The sequence below is a fragment of the Daphnia carinata genome, chromosome 10, assembly GCF_022539665.2.
Source record: "Daphnia carinata strain CSIRO-1 chromosome 10, CSIRO_AGI_Dcar_HiC_V3, whole genome shotgun sequence".
NCBI classification, from domain to species: domain Eukaryota; kingdom Metazoa; phylum Arthropoda; class Branchiopoda; order Diplostraca; family Daphniidae; genus Daphnia; species Daphnia carinata.
In genome coordinates, this window is record NC_081340.1 from 1001067 (window position 1) to 1019958 (window position 18892).

Consider the following 18892-nt stretch of genomic DNA (forward strand, 5'->3'; position numbering starts at 1 on the left):
AGGGTCGGGTACTCGGTAACTTGAAGTAAAGTGCTGAAGTTTTCCCTTGGTGATCATGGAAACATGATTGGGTGGAATGCAGTCATGGAAAACTCTGGGCGGTCTGGATGGCCGTCTGCTGTTCCTGCCGTATGTGGTAGATGGACGTTCGGGCTGATTGGCATAATGGTCACACAGTCAAGCCGACTGTGATAGCTTACCGTGACTAGCGGAATGCTTAGGAGATAATCCAGCTGGATCAGTGGTTTCGGTGGCCCCGGGAGCCGCAACTTTACAAGGTTTTTTATTTTCTTACGATTCAAGTAGTTCTTCTTATAAATATAAATTTAGAAAATTGTAACTAATTAAAAAACGTATGTACAGTAGTTATAAGATGGGATATAATTATGAATGGTGGTTTACTTTTACCAGTCAAAAATCCAAATGTTTGTTTTTTGGGGGGAATTTTCATGTATTGGAAGGCAAAGACGATCCATGGGTTGCAACAGTACTCATTTCATGGTTTGACGGCAAATTCTGTTTGTGGCCTCCAAATGCAAGGATTTAACAAAATTCATAGAATTAGGGAGCGAGCCATATAGGGAAAAATGGGAAAACATCCTGCCCGTGTTAGGAAAGGCTTCGGTATGGGTTTCGTCTTTAGATTACATTGCAAACCTATTTTTGTGTGTGTTGTAACTTGTTTTGTGTTGGGTAGATAAGACGGCTTTTTAAAAATAAATTATTAACTCGGTAGTTGTGACGGAAGCATTATTCAGTTTTTTTCATGGGTAGATATGTCGGGGTAGGTCTAACGGGAGATGATTTCCGTTTTCTGTAAGGGTAGGTATGTCGGGGTAGCTCTGTCGTTTTTTCGGGTAGGTCTGTCGAAACCTCTAGGTACTTATGACGGGGAGTACCACTGTCTTCATCCCAACAGGCAGTCTTACGTCTGGCCGTCTACCGGAAGGACTCCATAAAAGGAACTTTGTGCGAACTGGCTTCCCGTCGTGTATCTTATGTTAAATTGTGTAAAGTAGGGTGGATCATGTGTTCGTGTAATAAAACTAAGTAGCCCTACATCTTCATTGTTCTAACTCAGTGTCACTTTGCGAACTACAACTATCTCCCGTTTGTCATCCGCGGCGTGGCCCAGAGCCCTAGGCGGAAAACATAATGTCGAAAGGCCCAAAAACCGTAACACTAATAAACCGAAGGTCCGTAGCTAATGTAAAAAAATTTACTGACAATTCAAAATCGATTTTGATTACATAATATATATAACCGCTGATCTAGCTGATCTGGCGTATCTTTTATACATCAGACCAGATAGATAGTTGCTTGTTTGTCAGCCAAAAATGTTTATGTGGCATGCTGTACCCCTGTATAATACGCCGACTGCTGTCAAAATTTTGGGCTAGTCCGCAGTATTTCCAGTCAGCGTCCGCACTACATTCTGTCCCCTTTGGATCCGTTAGTTTACTGTGCCTCGTTCTCCTGTTTATTCTAGATTTTCTATGAGCCTTTAGAAAATTTTAGAATTTCATCTCTTTTTTATGTATTGCTACCACAGGAAATAATTTTATTACTAGGCGTTCTGCATCATATTGGCTGTACAGATAGCTTTATTGGATTCTATTGCAACTCAGGTTACAACTTGGAAAGAAGATGCATAATCGATGTTAAGGGTCTGTAGTCCCCAAACAATTACATGAAGGTTAATACCGTTGTTGACGCCGACTTTTTATTTGTCTTCGTGGTTACAAGTCACCTAAGAATAAACCAACTTTTCCTTATTCTTTGCTGTTGATGATTCACGAAGATACTGGTAAAAGACAGATAAATTGAGTACCTTTCAAAGATGCAAATGTACATGTAAACGGTCCACACTAAGAATTCACAATTTTTAGTTTTCTACCCTAAGATGTCAACCGGAAATCCCAGAGAATTCCTTGGCGTCCGTTAAGGATGTAAGCGAGGAGCGGAAAAGAAGAACACCTTCGTCGGAAATAGTACTAGTACCATGAGTATTCAGATGTTCACTGTCAGAAGGAACAGTTTCCATGGTGGCAGGAACTTGAAGTGCGGAGGCACCATCCAGCTAAGGAAAAATATGAAAAATTATTTCAAAACATGCTAACCCCCAAAACACACACACACAAGTGAATTACAGATTATTCGGCAAATGCAGAAAGTACGTTAACTAAAACAGACTCACAGTGAAGTTGTCGAGAAGTACAGTCGGAGGATTCGGCAATGTGACATTAACAGTTGAAATCTCACTGCGAACAGGTTGGACATTGTTTTGTCGAACTACTGGCTGATCCTGAAGCTGCTCACTTTGATCTTGTGCCTCCTGCTGGTGGTGTTCGATTGATGTTCTTTCGTGAATTTTTCTGTGTTTATAGTAGTTCGCACGGACACGAAAGGCCTTTCCGCACGTAGGACAAACGTGATTTTTTTCTCCAGTGTGAAGAGTACTATGAATCTAGTGAAAATTTAAGTTGTGTTTCAAGAAAGGTTTGCTACTATCATAAAACGGAAACGAAACAAAATACGATTATAGATTGTGTATGTGTTGACTACGATCAAGCGAATTTTATTCTAGACCTGTAATGTACCCTACCTTTAAATCTTTCAAAGTTTTAAAGGCTTTTCCACAAATTTCGCAAGCGAAATTTCGTACTGTGTTGTGTACGTAACTCATATGACTCGTTCGTTGCTTGTTGGTCCGAAAAGTTTTGTTGCATTCGTGGCAGGCAAACGGGTGTTCGCCAGTGTGAATAGTCATGTGCACTTTTAAGTGGGATCGATGTTTAAACCTACAAAAACAAAACAAAAAAGGATGGGACGATCAGCAAATTTCAGCAGATGTCAACCATTTTTCAAATAAGAAGACAAATAAACGTTACATTCCAAAATAGGTTACTACAGAATTAACCAAAGCAAATAGCTCGAAAATATATTCCTTTGACTAATAAACTAAAGAAACGAAGATCAGAGGAAACTCACGCGGCATTACATACGCTGCACGAATAGGGCCGGATACCCGTATGGATTCTGATATGTTGTTCTAAATTCGCTTTGCTTTTCGAGCCTTTGCCTGAAATTTTATTACATTAAGCACACAATTACTTGCAGAATACGAAAGATTCCAACACCTACCACAATAGGGGCATGAGAAGAGGGGCTCAGTAATGGCATGTCGTTTGACATGTGCATTCAACGTGTAACGGCTCGCGAACGCCGCATCACAAATATGACACTTCAGATCACGAATCCCCGAGTGGGATTTAACATGATTTTCCAACGCAGTTTCGGTTTTCACCTGAAGTATTTTGAGTTAAACACCGACAATAGTCGAACAAAATTTTAGTGAAAAGATTCAGTGAGTGCTTTGAAACAAAGAAACGGTTACCTTCTTGCCGCAAATATGACACACGTATTCACCTTCATTCGCATGTAACGTGTTGCTATGTGTTATTTGTTGAGCCTTGTCAGGGAATCGCGAATCACAATACCTGAAAATAGCATCATTTCTTTTAGCGCTAACTTGAAAGAACATTTGAGCAGCTATTGCTGTTTTAAATAGTAAAAAAAAAACAAGAAACAAAAAAAATTTAACTAAAAAAATTTAATTTAATTAATATAAACCGTGCGAAACAACGATTTATCGAGGTTATTATATTGGGAATGTGATACACTTACTTGCATTGGTACGGAAGTGGATTATCTTCGGATGGGTGTTTGTCCAAGTGCTTTTTTAACTCAAAATTTGTTTTGAATCTTTTCCCACATAGTTCACATGTGAACAAAAATTGCTCGTCCTTGACCAACGAACGGAAAATATATTTATGTACGAACAAAACCTTTACCACGACCATATAGAGATCGTGATACCTTGGATCCATGAACAGTCCGTTTGTGAACGCGAACTGTGGTGGCTCTTTTGAATGTCTTCCCACACACATCACATTCATGTGGACGTTTATTAGAGTGAACTTGGCGATGGAGCACTAGCTTTGAGTTGTCTTTGAATATTTTCCCACACGTTTCACAAGGATACCTACGAAAATATGGAATTAAAAAAACTGCTAATCGTTGAGTGACTTATGCATGTTGATTTAAATTGAATACTCAGCTAGGTGTGAAAGGCGATGGATTCGGTAGTAGTTTACTGATCGGCAAACCTAAAAACAAATATAACTTTTTCATTTCGCACTTTAAATGCAGGCGCACACCCTTATACGCCAACACATATTCGTACACGCAGGAACCACTAGAAACACATAATCCAACACATAACTAAAAAAGGAACAATACCTTGTCACAAAGTTGACAGGGGAAAATGGGAACTGAGTCATGAAGGCTCGCATAGTGCTCCTTGACATCTTTTGGACTACCACGAATCTCTTCAGTACAGTACTGACATTTCCAAACCTGGTCCTTTCCCCCACCCACCAACATTTCAAAAATTTTGGTATTCTGTCCTTTTTGTATGTATTCTTTAAGTCGCCCTGCTTCCTCATCTTCAAGTTTACGGTTTAACTTTGATTCAAGATATTCTAGAGTAAATACGAGTTTTTTTCTTTTCCTTTGAACAGGTGGATCCGATTTTCTGGCATACATTGCTGAGCGCGTCCTTTTACCGATAGAATACTCCTAATAAATATAAAGCCAACATTACACAGTGTTTTCAATAACAGCTTGTTGAGAAAAACAAACAAACTTTCTCTTCGGCATCTGATGGATCATCTGTCAGATTGTCATCATCTGATAGGCAATCAGTTGACTCTGATTCTTCTGACTCTTCTCCAGATAAAATGCAGGTATCCTTAATAGCTGTTTCAAGTAACTTATCAACAGTAAGAATCGTTGTTGATGGAGAGCTGGTAACAGTACTGGTTTCACTTTCCTTCAGTGTGACAGCAGCTACAGTGTTTTGAGTTGGAGGGATGATAAGAGCTTGATCTTCAATAATTCCTTCATTATGAAAATGAACACCATGCTGAATTGCCAGTAACTTTTGGGCATCCTGACAATTATTGTAAAAACTTTCGAGTTCTTCAACTTTAGTTGTGCAAGATTGGCAAAGTGTGGTAGGTAACTTGTCAGAGTCTTCAATCTTGATGTCGAGGAATCTGAATTATTTGGATATCAAAGTAATGTCAAAGGCAAAGCTATTTCTGCTTAACTAGCAAAATATTGAAGGCAGCTACCTACGAATTGTGGAAACCAAAGGATTTTCCCCACTTTCTGAAAAAAGATGCAAATATACAGGGTTGTACATCTGAATTCCACATAGCCTGCTAGACAAGTATAGGGATAGACAAACCATTTCAACATTAAAGCTAGAAAAGAGGATCAATTAACCTGCAAGTCCAGATCGATGTCGGATCAGCTGGATTAATTCCATCGCCTTGGTTTACCAACAACACGTACATTTTACGAATACTATTTTGGTAGTATAAAACCTACTCAGGTATCCCTATTCGAAAATATCTCAGAGGACGTCTACACCTCTACACCATGCGCCAAGCTTGGTTTTGGTGTCCAAAATGGCGTCGATGCGATGTTTCCTACTTTGTGCGGAAGTGGAGATACACTGTTGCCATTTTCAGAATTTTTTTTTAGCAATATTAGCAGACGAGTTTTATTCGCTGTGTGTTTCTTATTGGACTACACTGTTGCCATTTTCAGATTTTTTTTTCAATATTAGCAGACGAGTTTTATTTTTTTTTTTCATTTTTCTTGTTTTTTTGCTTACCTTTCAAAAAGAGCAGTTTAATTGTAATTTTAAGAATAGATGTTTAAACAGTGCTGAAGACACTGAAATTGGTTTAGCAGATAAAAATCCTACTGAAAATATGTTAGGAAATTAATGCAGTTGCGCTTCGATGCTTTTTGAAAACGACAATTAATTATTGTGAAAGTTCCAATGTCACAATCTACTAGAAAGTCATAGCAGTGAAAGTTTTGGTAAGTGGATTCAATATAATTTTGTACTTCATTAATTATTCTTGTTTGGTTTTGAAGGTTTCCCTTGCACTTCTTCTTTACGTTAGGTACAGGACCTCAATATTAAGGTAAAGTGAAAATCATCTTACTTATACTATTGTTATAACAAATACATTGCTTCTAGGTATGTGGAGTCATACAGTTCCCACTCCTGGCTTTCTTTGCGTGTCAAAATCTGCAGAGAGAGCTTAGTGAATTTTAAGAATAGCAAATCAAACGTGTATTGGCTGGTAATGTCAGAACTTAACGTATTCAAATTTTTATTATATAGTATTGCCTTTCTGTAGGAAGTTAAACTGGAAAACCACCTGAAAAGAAATTTAAGCAAATTAAGCAACCAACGTAGAGGAAGACAACAAAACAACTGATGCAGCCAGAATCGCAGTCCAATTTGCTTTGGAAAATGCATAAAGAAACGTAAAGGACTAAAACTAATTGAAAACCAGGAATCTCATTTTACTTACTTTTATTTTTGTTTATTTCTTTTCTTTCTTACATTTTCCCATTAGGTGTAAAGAAAAAAGACATGGGTAGGCACCTTAAAAAGCTAGAAAGGACCAAATAAAAAAAGATAAACAAGACCAAGAAAAAAGTTCTTGGAAAAATACATCCTGTCTTGATTTTTAACTGGTAAAGGCAACTGCTTCAGCAATAGAAACACTTAAGGCTGCCGAAACAAACTCTATGGAATTATTTCAAGATGGGGAGATTGAACCAACAAGCCAGTCTTAAGTTGAAATCGAAACCCGGTAACTTTATTTCTTTTCACTTTTTTTTTGTTTCTGTTTTATAATTATATCTTTCTGTCTCTTGGGTGTAACGAAAAAAGACAGAGAATATCATCTGTAAAAGTTATGAAAAATACAAAAAAAAGATAAAGATGTCTAAAACTGGAAAAGATGAAGGAAAAAACTTACCTTATAATAGTTCCTCTTCTAATTGTGAACTTGTAAGAAAAACTGATGCTCGTTTAGAAGTAATCGAAGCTGCCGAAACAAATTCTATGGAATTATTTCAAGAAATAGAGAACGTTATTTGGTTGTTAGTTATTTGTTTGGTTGGTTGTAAACAATTGTTAGTTTGAAAAACAATTCTTTGATGCCTAGTGCAAGTAGACCATATGTTTGCCTTTTTTTACTATGCTCGAATTTGCAGTCACATTTCATCAAGGTACATAAAAATACAATATCGCCGTAAAGGCTATGAAAATTCAAACCAAACGACTTAATTCAACTCTTATTTAGCAAGTGTACTGATGCGCGAGCGACGGTAAGTTGTTGGTGAATTACGCGTGCTTTACTAGTTAATGTATTCAAGGCTGTGAAAAATCATTTTACCTCTCATGATATAGAATCGCCTGCTCGAAAAATTAAGCCATAGATTTTTAAACTAGCCAGCAATCAGTTTTTGCCTAAATCCCTGAAACCAGTTTAGAAAAGGATGGAGATAAAAGCTTTAATGACTGAACAGCAATTGGTACTAGTCAAATAAAAATAAAATAAGGTAAAAAGCACAAAAGTTAGGGCAGAAATTTTAGATTTCATGTAATTATTATTATTGTTATTATGTTATTCTGTTATTTACTTACCAACTTTACCATCTATTGAATTCAAATAATAAAACGATCTGCTCTTTTCAGCAAGTATAGCACAATTGCAATATTTCCCGATTTATCATCTACATTTAGTAGACGTCTATGTCAACATATCGTCAAACATTTAAATTTGCCGCCATTAAAAAATGGCCACCAGCTACTAGCAGCTGATTAGGCGTTATTTTTATGAGTTTTTTCCAGTAAATACCCTGAATAAAATCGAAAATAATGCATCACTAGATGCACTGATTCACGAGGTGTCTAACAATCATAACTTTATGGTGAAATTCTAAAGATAAGCACTCAAACGATGAAGCCAAAGTTTCGTTGTTTTAGACTTATTCCCCTTCCCCCAAATTCAGGCAAAAATTTAAAAGATTTATTGTTAATTCATTTTTGGCCAAAACTTAAAAATCTTACAGAAGTTGATAGCTCTTAAACAGGTCTATATGTATAATTAACATTTGAACAACGAAAATAATAAATAAAAAACTTCGAAAACAACTTCTAGTTTTTCGATTTCCCACTTAGGTCGAGTACTGCGCTGAACCGAAAAACCAAAAAAGTAGAAACTCTTGTTTAAAATTTTTTAAATACATGTTTCTTTTTAAAATTTTATAGAAATCGATAGGTCTTGTCAAAAGGAACCCTTTTCCATAAATCTTTTTTCGATGTGACCAACAGAAAAATCACAATTAATTTTTATTATTTTACACTAAATATTGGGGGAAGGGGAATAAGTCAAAAACAACGAAATTTTGACTTAACCGTTTGGGTGATTATCTTTAGAATTTCTGCATAAAGTTATGATTTTTAGAAACATCGTGAACCAGTGCATCTAGTGGTGCATTATTTTCAATTATATTTAGCGTATTTACTGGAAAAAACTCATAATAATAAACGCCTAATCAGGTGGTAGTAGCTGGCGGCCATTTTTTAATGGCGGGAAATTTAAATGTTTGGCGATGTGTTGACATAGACGTCTACTTAATGTAGATGATAAAATGGGAAACATTGGAATTGTGCTATGTCTGTTCAAAACAGCAGATCCTTTTAATTATTAAATTTAATAGATGGTAAAGTTGGGAGGTAAAGAACAGAATAACATAATAATAATAATAGTAAAGAATATGAAATCTAACATTTGTGTCTCAATTTTTTTGCCTTTAACCTTATCTTATTTCTATATGACTTAGTCACCAATTACTGTTCAATCAGTAAGGCTTTTATCTCCATCCTTTTCCAACCTGGTTTCAAAAATGGAAGCAAAAACTGATTGCTAGCTAGTTTAAAAATCTATGGCTTAACTTTTCGATTAGGCGATGCTATATCATAAGACGTAAGGTGATTGTTCACAGCCTTGAATACATTAACTAGTAAAGCACGCGTAGTTCACCAACAACTTAACGTCGCTCGCTCATCAGTACACTGGCTAAAATAAGAGTTGAAATTAATCGTTTTCGTTTGAATTTTTATAGTCTTTACGAAGATATGGTATTTTTAAGTACCTTGATACAATGTGACTACAAAGTCGAGTATAGTAAACAAAAACAATTATGAAACAAAGGATCAAAAAAAGGCAAGTATAAGGTCTTCTGGCACTAGGGATCTATGAATTGTTTTTCTAATCTAACTATTGTTTAAAGCCAAACCAACAAATAGCAATAATCTTCTTTTGGAATATTGGTCCGTTCCCTATTTCTTGAAATAGTTCCATACAATTTGTTTCGGCAGGTTCCATTATTTCCAAATGAGCATCAGTTCCACTTACAAGTTCACAATTAGAAGAGGAACTATTATAAGGTAAGTTTTTTTCTTCATCTTTTTTAGTTTTAGAGACATCTTTTTCTTTTTTTGTAGGTTTCATTACTTTTACAGATGGTTTCTATTTTTTCTTTCTTGACACCTAAGAGAAAGAAAGATATAATTAAAAACGGAAACAAAACAAAGAGAAAGAAACAAGTTACAGGGTTTCGATTAATGTCAGCCTTCCTTTTTTCTCTTCTGACTTATCCACATCAATTTGCACTACATATGACGATGCCTCAGGTGTGGCGTTGTCTTCTTCATTGCAGGTTACTTCATTCTCTTGAATTTTTTGTACGTGTGGTTTTCTTGAATAACTTTCTACATCATGGATCAAAATTTCGGAATGTTCGGTAAGTTTGTTTAAAATTTCTGCTAAAGAGTTCACAGGTAGCGAATGGTAAGCTCGTTACTTGCTAATGAAAAAGAAAATATAAACATTATTACTTCAGACACTAGAGCACAAGCAATTCTTTTCTCATTTTCAAGAAATGCTTATCGATTTTCCTGAACCACACCAACAAATAACAATAACTTACAACTGGCATATTGGTTCAATCTCTCCATGTTGAAATAATTACACAGAGTTTCTTTCGGCAGCCTTTGGTGATTCTAGGGCTGAAGCAGTTTCCCTTACCAGCTCAAAATCAAGAGAGAAACCGTTTTTCCAAGATTTTTTTTCTTGGTCTTGTTTATCTTTTTAAATTTGGTCCTTTCTAGCTTTTTAAGGTGCCTCCCCATGTCCTTTTCATTTACACCTAATGGGAAAATGTAAGAATGAAAAGAAATAAACAAAAATAAAAGTAAGTAAAATGAGATTACTGGTTTTCAATTAGTTTTAGTCCTTTATGTTTCTTTATGCCTTTTCCAAAGCAAATTGGACTGCGATTCTGGCTGCATCAGTTGTTTTGTTGTCTTCCACTACGCTGATTGCCTAATTTGCTTAAATTTCTTTTCAGGTGGTTTTCCAGTTTAACTTCCTACAGAAGGGCAATAAAAAAAATAAGGCATAATAAAAATTTGAATATGTAAAGCTCTGACATTACCAACCAATACACGTTTGCTTTGTTATTCTTAAAATTGCCTAAGCTCTCTCTGCAGATTTTGTCACACAAAGAAAGCCAGGAGTGGGAACTGTATGACTCCACATACCTAGAAGCAATGTATTTGTTTTAGCAATAGTATACGTAAGATGATTTTCACTGTACCTTCATATTGAGGTCCTGTACCTAACGTAAAGAAGAAGTGCAAGGAAAACCTTCAAAACCAAACAAGAATAATTAATGAAGTACTAAATTATATTGAATCCACTTACCAAAACTTTCACTGCTATGACTTTCTAGGAGATTGTGACATTGGAACTTTCACAATTTCTAATTGTCGTTTTCAAAAAACATTGAAGCACAACTGAATTAGTTTTCCTAACATATTTTCAGTAGGATTTTTATCTGCTAAATCAATTTCAGTGTCTTCAGCACTGTTTAAACATCTATTCTTAAAATTACAATTAAACTATCCTTTTTGAAAGGTAAACAAACAAATAAAATAAAAAAAAAATAAAATTCGTCTGCTAATATTGAAAAAAAATCTGAAAATGGCAACAGTGTAGTCCCATAAGAAACACACATGAATTCGAATGCAACATGGTCTCCGCAGTTTGACCGTTCGTCAGCGGCACGTTCTTGCGTTGTGATTGGCTCTCCAACTGTGATGCCAGTTTCAAATTTCAAAAATTACCCACAAAATTACTTTAAAAATTACCCTGTTGTTTATTCTACCAATAAAAATTAGGAAAACTGAGCGACAGTGAGCGACTGAATTATGGATTCAAGACCAAATATTATTCTTCCATACCCAGCATTAGCCTATTAAGCTCTTTCAAACCTTTTCTGTAGATCCCCCTCTCTGAAATTTCTTTATTTTTTCTTGCCGCTCACTGTCGCTCAGTTTTCCTTATTTTTATTGGTAGAATAAACAACAGGGTAATTTTTAAAGAAATATTGTGGGTAATTTTTGAAATTTGAAACAATGCAGACGACACTACACAGACGACACATGAACAGCTGAATTGCTGCTTTCATTCGGTGGGGGGTGGCTACTGGCATCACAGTTGGAGAGCCAATCACAACGCAAGAATCGTGTGGCGCTGGGAACCCGAACGGTCGAGTCAACTCGGGGAGACCATGTTGAACCAATGTGGCAGGCGGCTAATTTGAATATGGGCAAGGAAAGTCGGACATTTCGACAGATAAAAACACACAACGAAAGTTCTGTGACTCGGAGGGCGATGAAAACTCGGAGAATCAAAAGGGGTTGATTTTCTGGAATTTTTTGCTGATAAATACTTTCCAGGGAACCTGTTAGTTAATTATCGAATCTTATCCTGCAAAATACCCAGCCTCAGTTTACCAGTTGTTCTCAGTAGTTCTATATGTGTTTTCTTCTTCTCTTTGAGTAAGAATGTGCAAATGCCTCCTAAATGTAGTGCCGTTAACTGCAATTCGAAGAGAACTGATCAACCAGTTTCATTTTGTAAGTTTCCTAAGGATGCTCTGCGACCAGACTTGCCGCGATCGCGATCAAAAATTGATCGCCGATCCGATCTTTTGAGAAAGATCGGAGATCAGATCGGCGATCCCAAAAAATTGATCGCGATCCGATCATTTTTAGCGAACAAACTTTTCGCCATCTAGCGGTAAATTTTGCAGTCGCATGGCTCTTTTCACTACTATTTTTGCGAACGCCAATTGAGGGAAACTGTTTAGGATTCACCCTCAATGGCCGCCAGTGACTGCCGCTGTGACAGCCAATGCAACAATCGTTAGACGGTGTGAATTTTAAGCGTTAGATGGCGCACAAAAATGATCGGTAAAAATGATCGGCAAAATTTGATCGCCGGATCGGATCGGGCGATCCGATCAAACTGCAAAAGATCGGATCGGAGATCGAGATCGGAAAATTGATCGGCGCGGCAAGTCTGTCTGCGACTAATTATCTTACTGAAACATTGGGCGCCTAGCTTTAAGCCTTAAAAAACTTCTGTTCTAACTCCACTTTGGTTCCGCTTTCTTAACTTGGAAAACCATACTGGCTTTTCTTTGGCGAAATGGAATATATTAGCTAATAGTAAACTTAATTCGATAGTTTTATATGCACATATCGATACGGATGGACCCCAAGACCAGCATGAAGAGGAACCGAAAATTGTTAATTACCTCGTCAAATTTGTTGTTAGCAGATTTTCAAAATAAGATGTTTATCTTACATCAAATTATTCAGTCAAAATATGTCTGAAGAAACTTTTAATCGTTACCAGTTAAATAAATTATGTTATAGACCAATCTGTAAAACTAATTTCATTGAGAGTTTACTTTTAGTCATAAAACTTTCTTTTGTGTGTTATTATCTGGCGTATTGTATAACTCTCCGTGACCAATTCAAATCAGTCGCCTTTAACAATGCCTGCTTGCAGGGAATCTGCCTGCTAATGAGAAAGGGAGGGAATTAGCCGCTAGATGGAGTGCCGAAATCTGTCATGGCGGCTTTTCCTATTCCGTGTCCCATCTCCTTATCTCTGTTTTCCCTACTGAAGCAATGCCTCGCCCACCGGCTTTTGTGATTTTGCTTTACTTAAAAGAATTTTATTTCTAAAGTAGGAAATTAAAAATTGGAGTCACGTATAATTCTCATTTGAAGAACTATACGCTTATCTTTTTCTGTGTTAATTCTGAAAAAAGAGAGCCGAATTACATACTTTATTAAAAAACTCTACAGTTGAGCAAACAATTGAAATAAGTTAGACGAACTGCAAAAGGGACGAAAATAATTAATATTCATTAACATAGTTCTTCCATAAAATTCCAAGGGAAAAGGTTTAGCTTACGGTAAACCGTTTTCCATCCCTCTCCAACGGGTCTCCTATGTAGGTGACACACCTCATGGGGAGGTTGGCGGTGAAATAGGACTGAAACGAAATAGAACTAAATAGGACTGAAAATTTCCAGTCCTATTTCTACTGGAGAAATAGGACTGGAAGAAATAGGACTGACTTTTAAAAACTTTTAGGACAATCTTATTTCTCCTCGGCGTCAGTCCCATTTCTCCTTAGGAATTGTTCTATTTCATTTACCTTGTTCCAAGGGGAACGATGAGCCTCCAATTCGGTAGACAATGTATTGCATAAGAGCGCCGGCTTATATCCATTTCTCTTTTTCAAAAACCGATGGCGTTTACTCATTATTTAAATGGTTCACAAATGTTTTATCTCTTATCCTGTTTTTATTTTAATTGCTGGGGAACATGAATTATTTTGAATCTAATAGAGTTCATTTAATAAAATATTATTAGAGCAAAATCAGATATGTAAGAGCTGTATATAACGAAAGATGTATGAAATAGTAAAACCTTAGTTCAATTGGAAAAGTTGGTTATGACCACATAATGTGCGATATAAATAATAAATATTTCTGTAGTATGTCTAATAGTAGTTTGTTAAATGAACTCTATTAAATACAATAAAATTCATGTTCTCCTGTAATTTAAATTAAAATAGGATAAGAAAAAAGAGTTTTGTGAAACATTTATCTAATGAGTTAACACCATCGGTTTTTTAAAAAGGGAAATGGATATAAGCCGCCGCTCTTACGTAATACATTGTCTACTGGATTGGAGGCTCATCGTTCCCCTTAGAACAAGGTAAATGAAATAGGACTATTTCTAAGGAGAAATAGGACTGATGCAGAGGAGAAATAGGACTGTCCTAAAAGTTTTTAAAAAACCGGTCCTATTTCTCCCAGTCCTATTTCTCCGGTAGAAATAGGACTGGAAATTTTCAGTCCTATTTCTCCAGTCCTATTTCGTTTCAGTCCTATTTCACCGGCTACCCATGGGGAAAGGGGGGAGTTGGCGTGGGATGACTGGGTGTTATCCCAGTAAATGCTAGATATTATGCACCTTCATAAACTAAGTATAGGCATATTGTTTCGTTGAGATAATTCATCTATGGTAATTTTTAAAAAAGTTCTAAACGTGTGGAATAGCAGTATACCACCGGAAAAAATCACGGTAGCCCGGCTTTCTTTTACAAAATTGAGCCATTGATCAGTCATGAAGCTGTCTTGTCGGTAACAATGGGCAGAGAAACAGCAACAATGTTTTATTTTTTTCGAAGTGTTTACCTCTTATGTAAGCCTACACGTGAAAGCTGCTGAAGGAAATTATACAACATCACTGAATTATGTGTCTTGGTATGTTTCTGTCTCGTCTCTTTTTTTTATTTTTTCTGGTCAATTAATTTTACAGGAAAAAGTACCAGATGAAATATGACGCCAGCAAACAACTAATGTTTTGTGGATTTCCTTTAACGAGTTTCATTTGTATTATTATTATATTTACTTATTTATTTATTATTATTGACAGACTTGCCGTCCAATAATTTCTTGGGCGATTATAAGTAACCGTCGATAGTCGGGAAAAAAAAATCGGCGATCATCCATCTGCTGAAGAAATTTGATTTTCGATTAATTTTTTTGCCGATTGTTTTTCCGATTCTCTTTAGTCGCCATCTAGCAGTAAGGGGTTGCCACCCGTTTCGGCACTTTTTTCGGCACTTTGAATTTTGGTGTTTTCGGCACCAATTTTTTCCGTTTCGGCACTGCGATTGTCTTTTTCGGCACCGCCACCAGAGGTGGTCCTAAGTATTGGTATTACAATGTATGTTTTCTTAGCCACTTTTGTCCGTTTCGGCACTATTTTTGTCTGTTTCGGCACCGCCCCCAAAATTCGTAAACAATAAATTCCACTAGGTGTCGTGTTATAATATATTGTGAAATTTTGCTCACTTTGTTCTTAGACGCTTTGTTAGCAAGTTTATTAAAGTTTATTTGAAGTTTATTAAGTATATCATGGAAAGACCCACTAGATCGAAGAAACAGCCCAGCCGGTTGGCAGATTATGAGGTTAGTGGTGATTCTGGGTGGGTTGTGCAAGGCGGAGGTAGACGTGGTGGACGTGGGCTGGCTGTTCCTAATCAACCGATTCGGCCAAATGCATTGACAATCCAAGGTCAAACAGGTAATAGAATTTTGTTACATTGTTGATTTGTTTTGTTAAAATCAAATTTGGCTTAGGTCCATTAACTTTAAATGAACTGACACCAGAGGAAGCCGCTCAACGACATTCATCAAGGGGATCTATCCCTGTAATGGTTGAAGAACCTAATATCATACCTACACCGGATGATGAAAGTGAAGATGGAAATGAAGAAGAGAATGAAAGAAATAGCGTGGAGAATGAAAGAGAAATCGAAGAAGAGAGTGAGCAAAGTGATATAAGAGGAAGTGAAGAGGAGAATGAAGGAAATAGCGAGAAGAGTGAAAGAGAGAGTGAAGAAGAGAGTGAGCAAAGTACCCCACCCACACGAAGTCGTCGGCGTTGTCGTCGCGCGATAGGAACGCCTTCTCCAGGACGTCGTTGGGAGGAACGTCGTCGAGCCAATAATCATTCAGCCGAGAGGCAATCTTTGTCAAGGAGTCAAAGCGAAGAATCAAACGCCGATATTACCAAGAGTGATCTATCATTAGGCGAAGAAACACTCGCTCCTGTGACTGAGGGGTCTTCTCAGCAACGTAAACGTCTGCGGGCTACACACATGCGCTGGAAACTTGTATTTAAAGCAGGAAAGAAGTAGGAAATACTTGTTCTTTTACGTTTTTTTTTTCTAACGTGCTATTTTTAAATCTAGGTTAAGTAATATCCTTGTTGACCGCAAACATGGATACAAGTTTGGTGTCTGGAAGGTGCTGAGTAATGGTATTCTTTATCGGTGTAATCATCGACCACAGCAGAATCCTTGCAAATGCACAGTTTTGCAACCAGGTACATACATCGTCTTTTTAAAGATTTCTTGTATTATTTAATGCTTATTCTGATTTCAGGCAATGCAATCATCCAGCGAGGAGTGCACATTACTTCCTGCCCAAAACAAGAAAATATATATGAGTCGCTAGTCATTTACAGGGACGCTAAGCGTGAAGGATTGAAAAATAAGGGGAAATCTGCTAAGGCCATTACCGACCCCATCATCGCTAAGCACTTTGCATCAAACAGGAGAATGAAACTTGTGAATAGAACACGAGTCTGTAAATCAGTCAACATGGCTAGGTATTTTTACACATTTCTTGCCTAAGTATTTATTTAAAAAATTCCAGAGCGAAGACTCGTCCAAAAAATCCAAAAACACTGGATTTTTCATTTGAGGACGATGGAATTCCGGATGGGCTAAACCTTCATGACGTAGTAACCGCTAAGCACAGACACATAGTCTGTTTCACTAACAAACAGGCGCGGCTATTAAAAAATGCTAAAAGATGGTACATGGATTGAACATTTAGCATCATCAAAAAACCATTTATGCAGATGTGGACGATACACGCTTTCATTCGATATGGAAACGAAAAGAAAATGGTTCCATTATGTTTTGTCCTCATGTCTAGTAGGACTCAAAAGGACTACATACGTGTGCTGAAACACATAAAAACTGTAATTCTTGGTAACAGGTATAACTATACATTTTTTATGACTATGAATGTAGTAATTACGAGACATTATTTATTTGTACAGTTACGCCATGAAAGAATGTGTCGTTGATTTTGAGAAGTCAGTGTGACTGGCTATTGAAAAAGAGTTTGGTATTGGTGTTAAAATATTTGGATGTGGCTTCCATTGGACCCAGTGTATTTTTCGCCGCATAAAATCATTGGGTAAAATAAGACAGACAAATTAATAAGTAAAATTTTGAAATATATTAATGAATATTATAGGTTTAATAAGAGCATATCGTACAGACATGCGAATTCGTGGGATTTGCAAGTGAGTGTGAATTTTTCTATATTTATTGTGGAACTTAACAGATGTATTTACTAACTATTGCAGGAAAATGATGTCTCTCCATCTCCTCCCACATGGAAAAATTCCTACTGCCTTTGCAAATTTAAGATCAGCTGTCTGGGAAATTGAAAACAGGGAGAACCGAACTATGATGCGGAAACTGTACAACTATATGGAAAATACCTGGATCGACAGCTTGCTTTGGCCTCCTAAAGTTTGGTCGGTCTTCATGCAAGAGGTATTAAAAGAAAAATATAATTTAAAACATTCAAATGATTACATTCACTCTAACATGCTTTAGGTGAGAACCACTAATGACGTTGAAGGCTGGCACACACATCTAGCAAATCACGCTGGACTTAGCATTAGCAGTAAAGGCCTCAACCTGTATATTCTCCTCGAAGTTCTCTACGAGGAGGCTATACAGGTTGATATATACACAAAGATGCTTGAACAGGGTCAACAACTGAGAAGACAGCGAAAAACTTTCAAAGAATTAAATTTAAAACTGTTTGGTTTGTGGAACGACTATTCCAAACAAAAGATAACGACCGCAGAACTTTTAGAACAATGTGCAGATATTTACACAAAGTTCAACGCAATTAAATATGCAAAAACGGCGAACGATGCTCGTCTCTTTGAGTTAGAGACAGAATAGAAATTTGAAGAAATATCAGCAAACACCACGCGAATAAAAAAAGAAAAAAAAATCAAGAGCTCCGCTCTGTTACTACGCGACCACGCGACTGACAATTTCACGACAGACAGCATAAGCATAAGTCGAGTGGTGGTGGTGGCGCTGACTTCCAGAACCCATACAGCTAGCGCCACTAGTGGTCTGAACAAAGTGTAAAGTCGACAGGCCTGTAAAGTACCGAAAATTTTCAGGCCACTGGCCTGAATGTCTGGCATCCCTATATGACTTGCAACATAATTTTTTTTTGTGCCGAAACGGAAAGATTTTTTAATAAACGAGGAGATTTTTAATACAAGGGGGGACCAAGCGTTTTATATGGGTGCCGAAAACGCAAAAATCGAAAGTGCCGAAAAAAGTGCCGAAACGGGTGAACACCCAGTAAGGAAATGACTTGCCATTGCTTATATTGACATTAGTGAACACTAAAAAAAACTGTCTGTTAAAAACGTGACACAGTTATGAGTATACTTTCATATAATCTCATCTACCGTTCACAGATGTCACTAAATAAGCGAAAAATAATCAATATTTAGAAATCTTTTAATTTAACAACCGATTTCGATTGTTTAAAAAATGATTTGATCGTCGTTAAAAATTTTAAGCGAAATCGCAATCGCGATGTAACTTTCAAGCGTCTAATTATTCATTTATTTATATTACAAAAAAATCAATAACAAAAAAAAGTAAAATGAATTGAGTTGAAATGAATACATCATACAATCACCTGATAATTGAGCCATCTGATTAAACAAAAAATTGTAGGAAACGAGACAAATGCAGCCAAACAATAATGTTACTAACGAGACTCGGGAAATGTGCATAAATCGCCATGCAAAAACCAACACCAACACTGAGTACGCAGATGACGAGAATATTTTTTCTTAAATAAAACTGCCAACACCGTACGTTTG

General features: G+C 36.6%; 2 protein-coding genes and 2 long non-coding RNA genes across 8 annotated transcripts; 2 read left to right on the plus strand and 2 right to left on the minus strand.

Moving 5' to 3' along the window:
• Positions 1–1586: 1586 nt before the first annotated feature.
• Positions 1587–5538, minus strand: LOC130699916 (zinc finger protein ZFP2-like). 2 transcript variants are annotated; one of them, XR_009003576.2, is made up of 14 exons: positions 5353–5538; positions 5199–5285; positions 4709–5120; positions 4303–4641; positions 4117–4169; positions 3880–4045; positions 3688–3806; positions 3398–3500; positions 3145–3307; positions 2992–3082; positions 2606–2801; positions 2198–2467; positions 1832–2080; positions 1587–1750 (listed from the first exon to the last, which is right to left on the minus strand). XR_009003576.2 is itself a non-coding variant. In XM_057521971.2 (14 exons), exons 1-13 carry the CDS (start codon positions 5421–5423, stop codon positions 1907–1909), a joined length of 2244 nt encoding a protein of 747 aa, XP_057377954.1. In that variant the 5' UTR covers positions 5424–5538; the 3' UTR covers positions 1587–1831; positions 1898–1906. The 2 variants fall into 2 exon arrangements, 1 of the variants encoding a protein (XP_057377954.1); XM_057521971.2 differs by having other exon boundaries at positions 1587–1831; positions 1898–2080.
• A 182-nt stretch (positions 5539–5720) lies between these two features.
• On the plus strand, positions 5721–7190 carry LOC130699924 (uncharacterized). Its single transcript, XR_009003577.1, has 6 exons — positions 5721–5958; positions 6016–6065; positions 6122–6227; positions 6285–6414; positions 6507–6746; positions 6827–7190. It is a non-coding gene; the product is annotated as an uncharacterized LOC130699924 (long non-coding RNA).
• A 1858-nt stretch (positions 7191–9048) lies between these two features.
• On the minus strand, positions 9049–10940 carry LOC130699926 (uncharacterized). Of its 4 annotated transcripts, none has more exons than XR_009003581.2 (7): positions 10713–10940; positions 10606–10655; positions 10448–10549; positions 10220–10377; positions 9937–10155; positions 9559–9813; positions 9049–9497 (listed from the first exon to the last, which is right to left on the minus strand). It is a non-coding gene; the product is annotated as an uncharacterized LOC130699926 (long non-coding RNA). The 4 variants fall into 4 exon arrangements; XR_009003580.2 differs by having other exon boundaries at positions 9049–9485; positions 10444–10549; XR_009003579.2 differs by having other exon boundaries at positions 9049–9489; positions 10444–10549; positions 10713–10939.
• A 5740-nt stretch (positions 10941–16680) lies between these two features.
• Positions 16681–18047, plus strand: LOC130699922 (uncharacterized). Its single transcript, XM_057521979.2, has 5 exons — positions 16681–16953; positions 17018–17157; positions 17218–17266; positions 17330–17522; positions 17586–18047. The coding sequence occupies exons 3-5, from the start codon at positions 17244–17246 to the stop codon at positions 17940–17942; spliced, it is 573 nt and encodes a 190-aa protein (XP_057377962.1). The 5' UTR covers positions 16681–16953; positions 17018–17157; positions 17218–17243; the 3' UTR covers positions 17943–18047.
• The last annotated feature ends 845 nt before the right edge of the window (positions 18048–18892 follow it).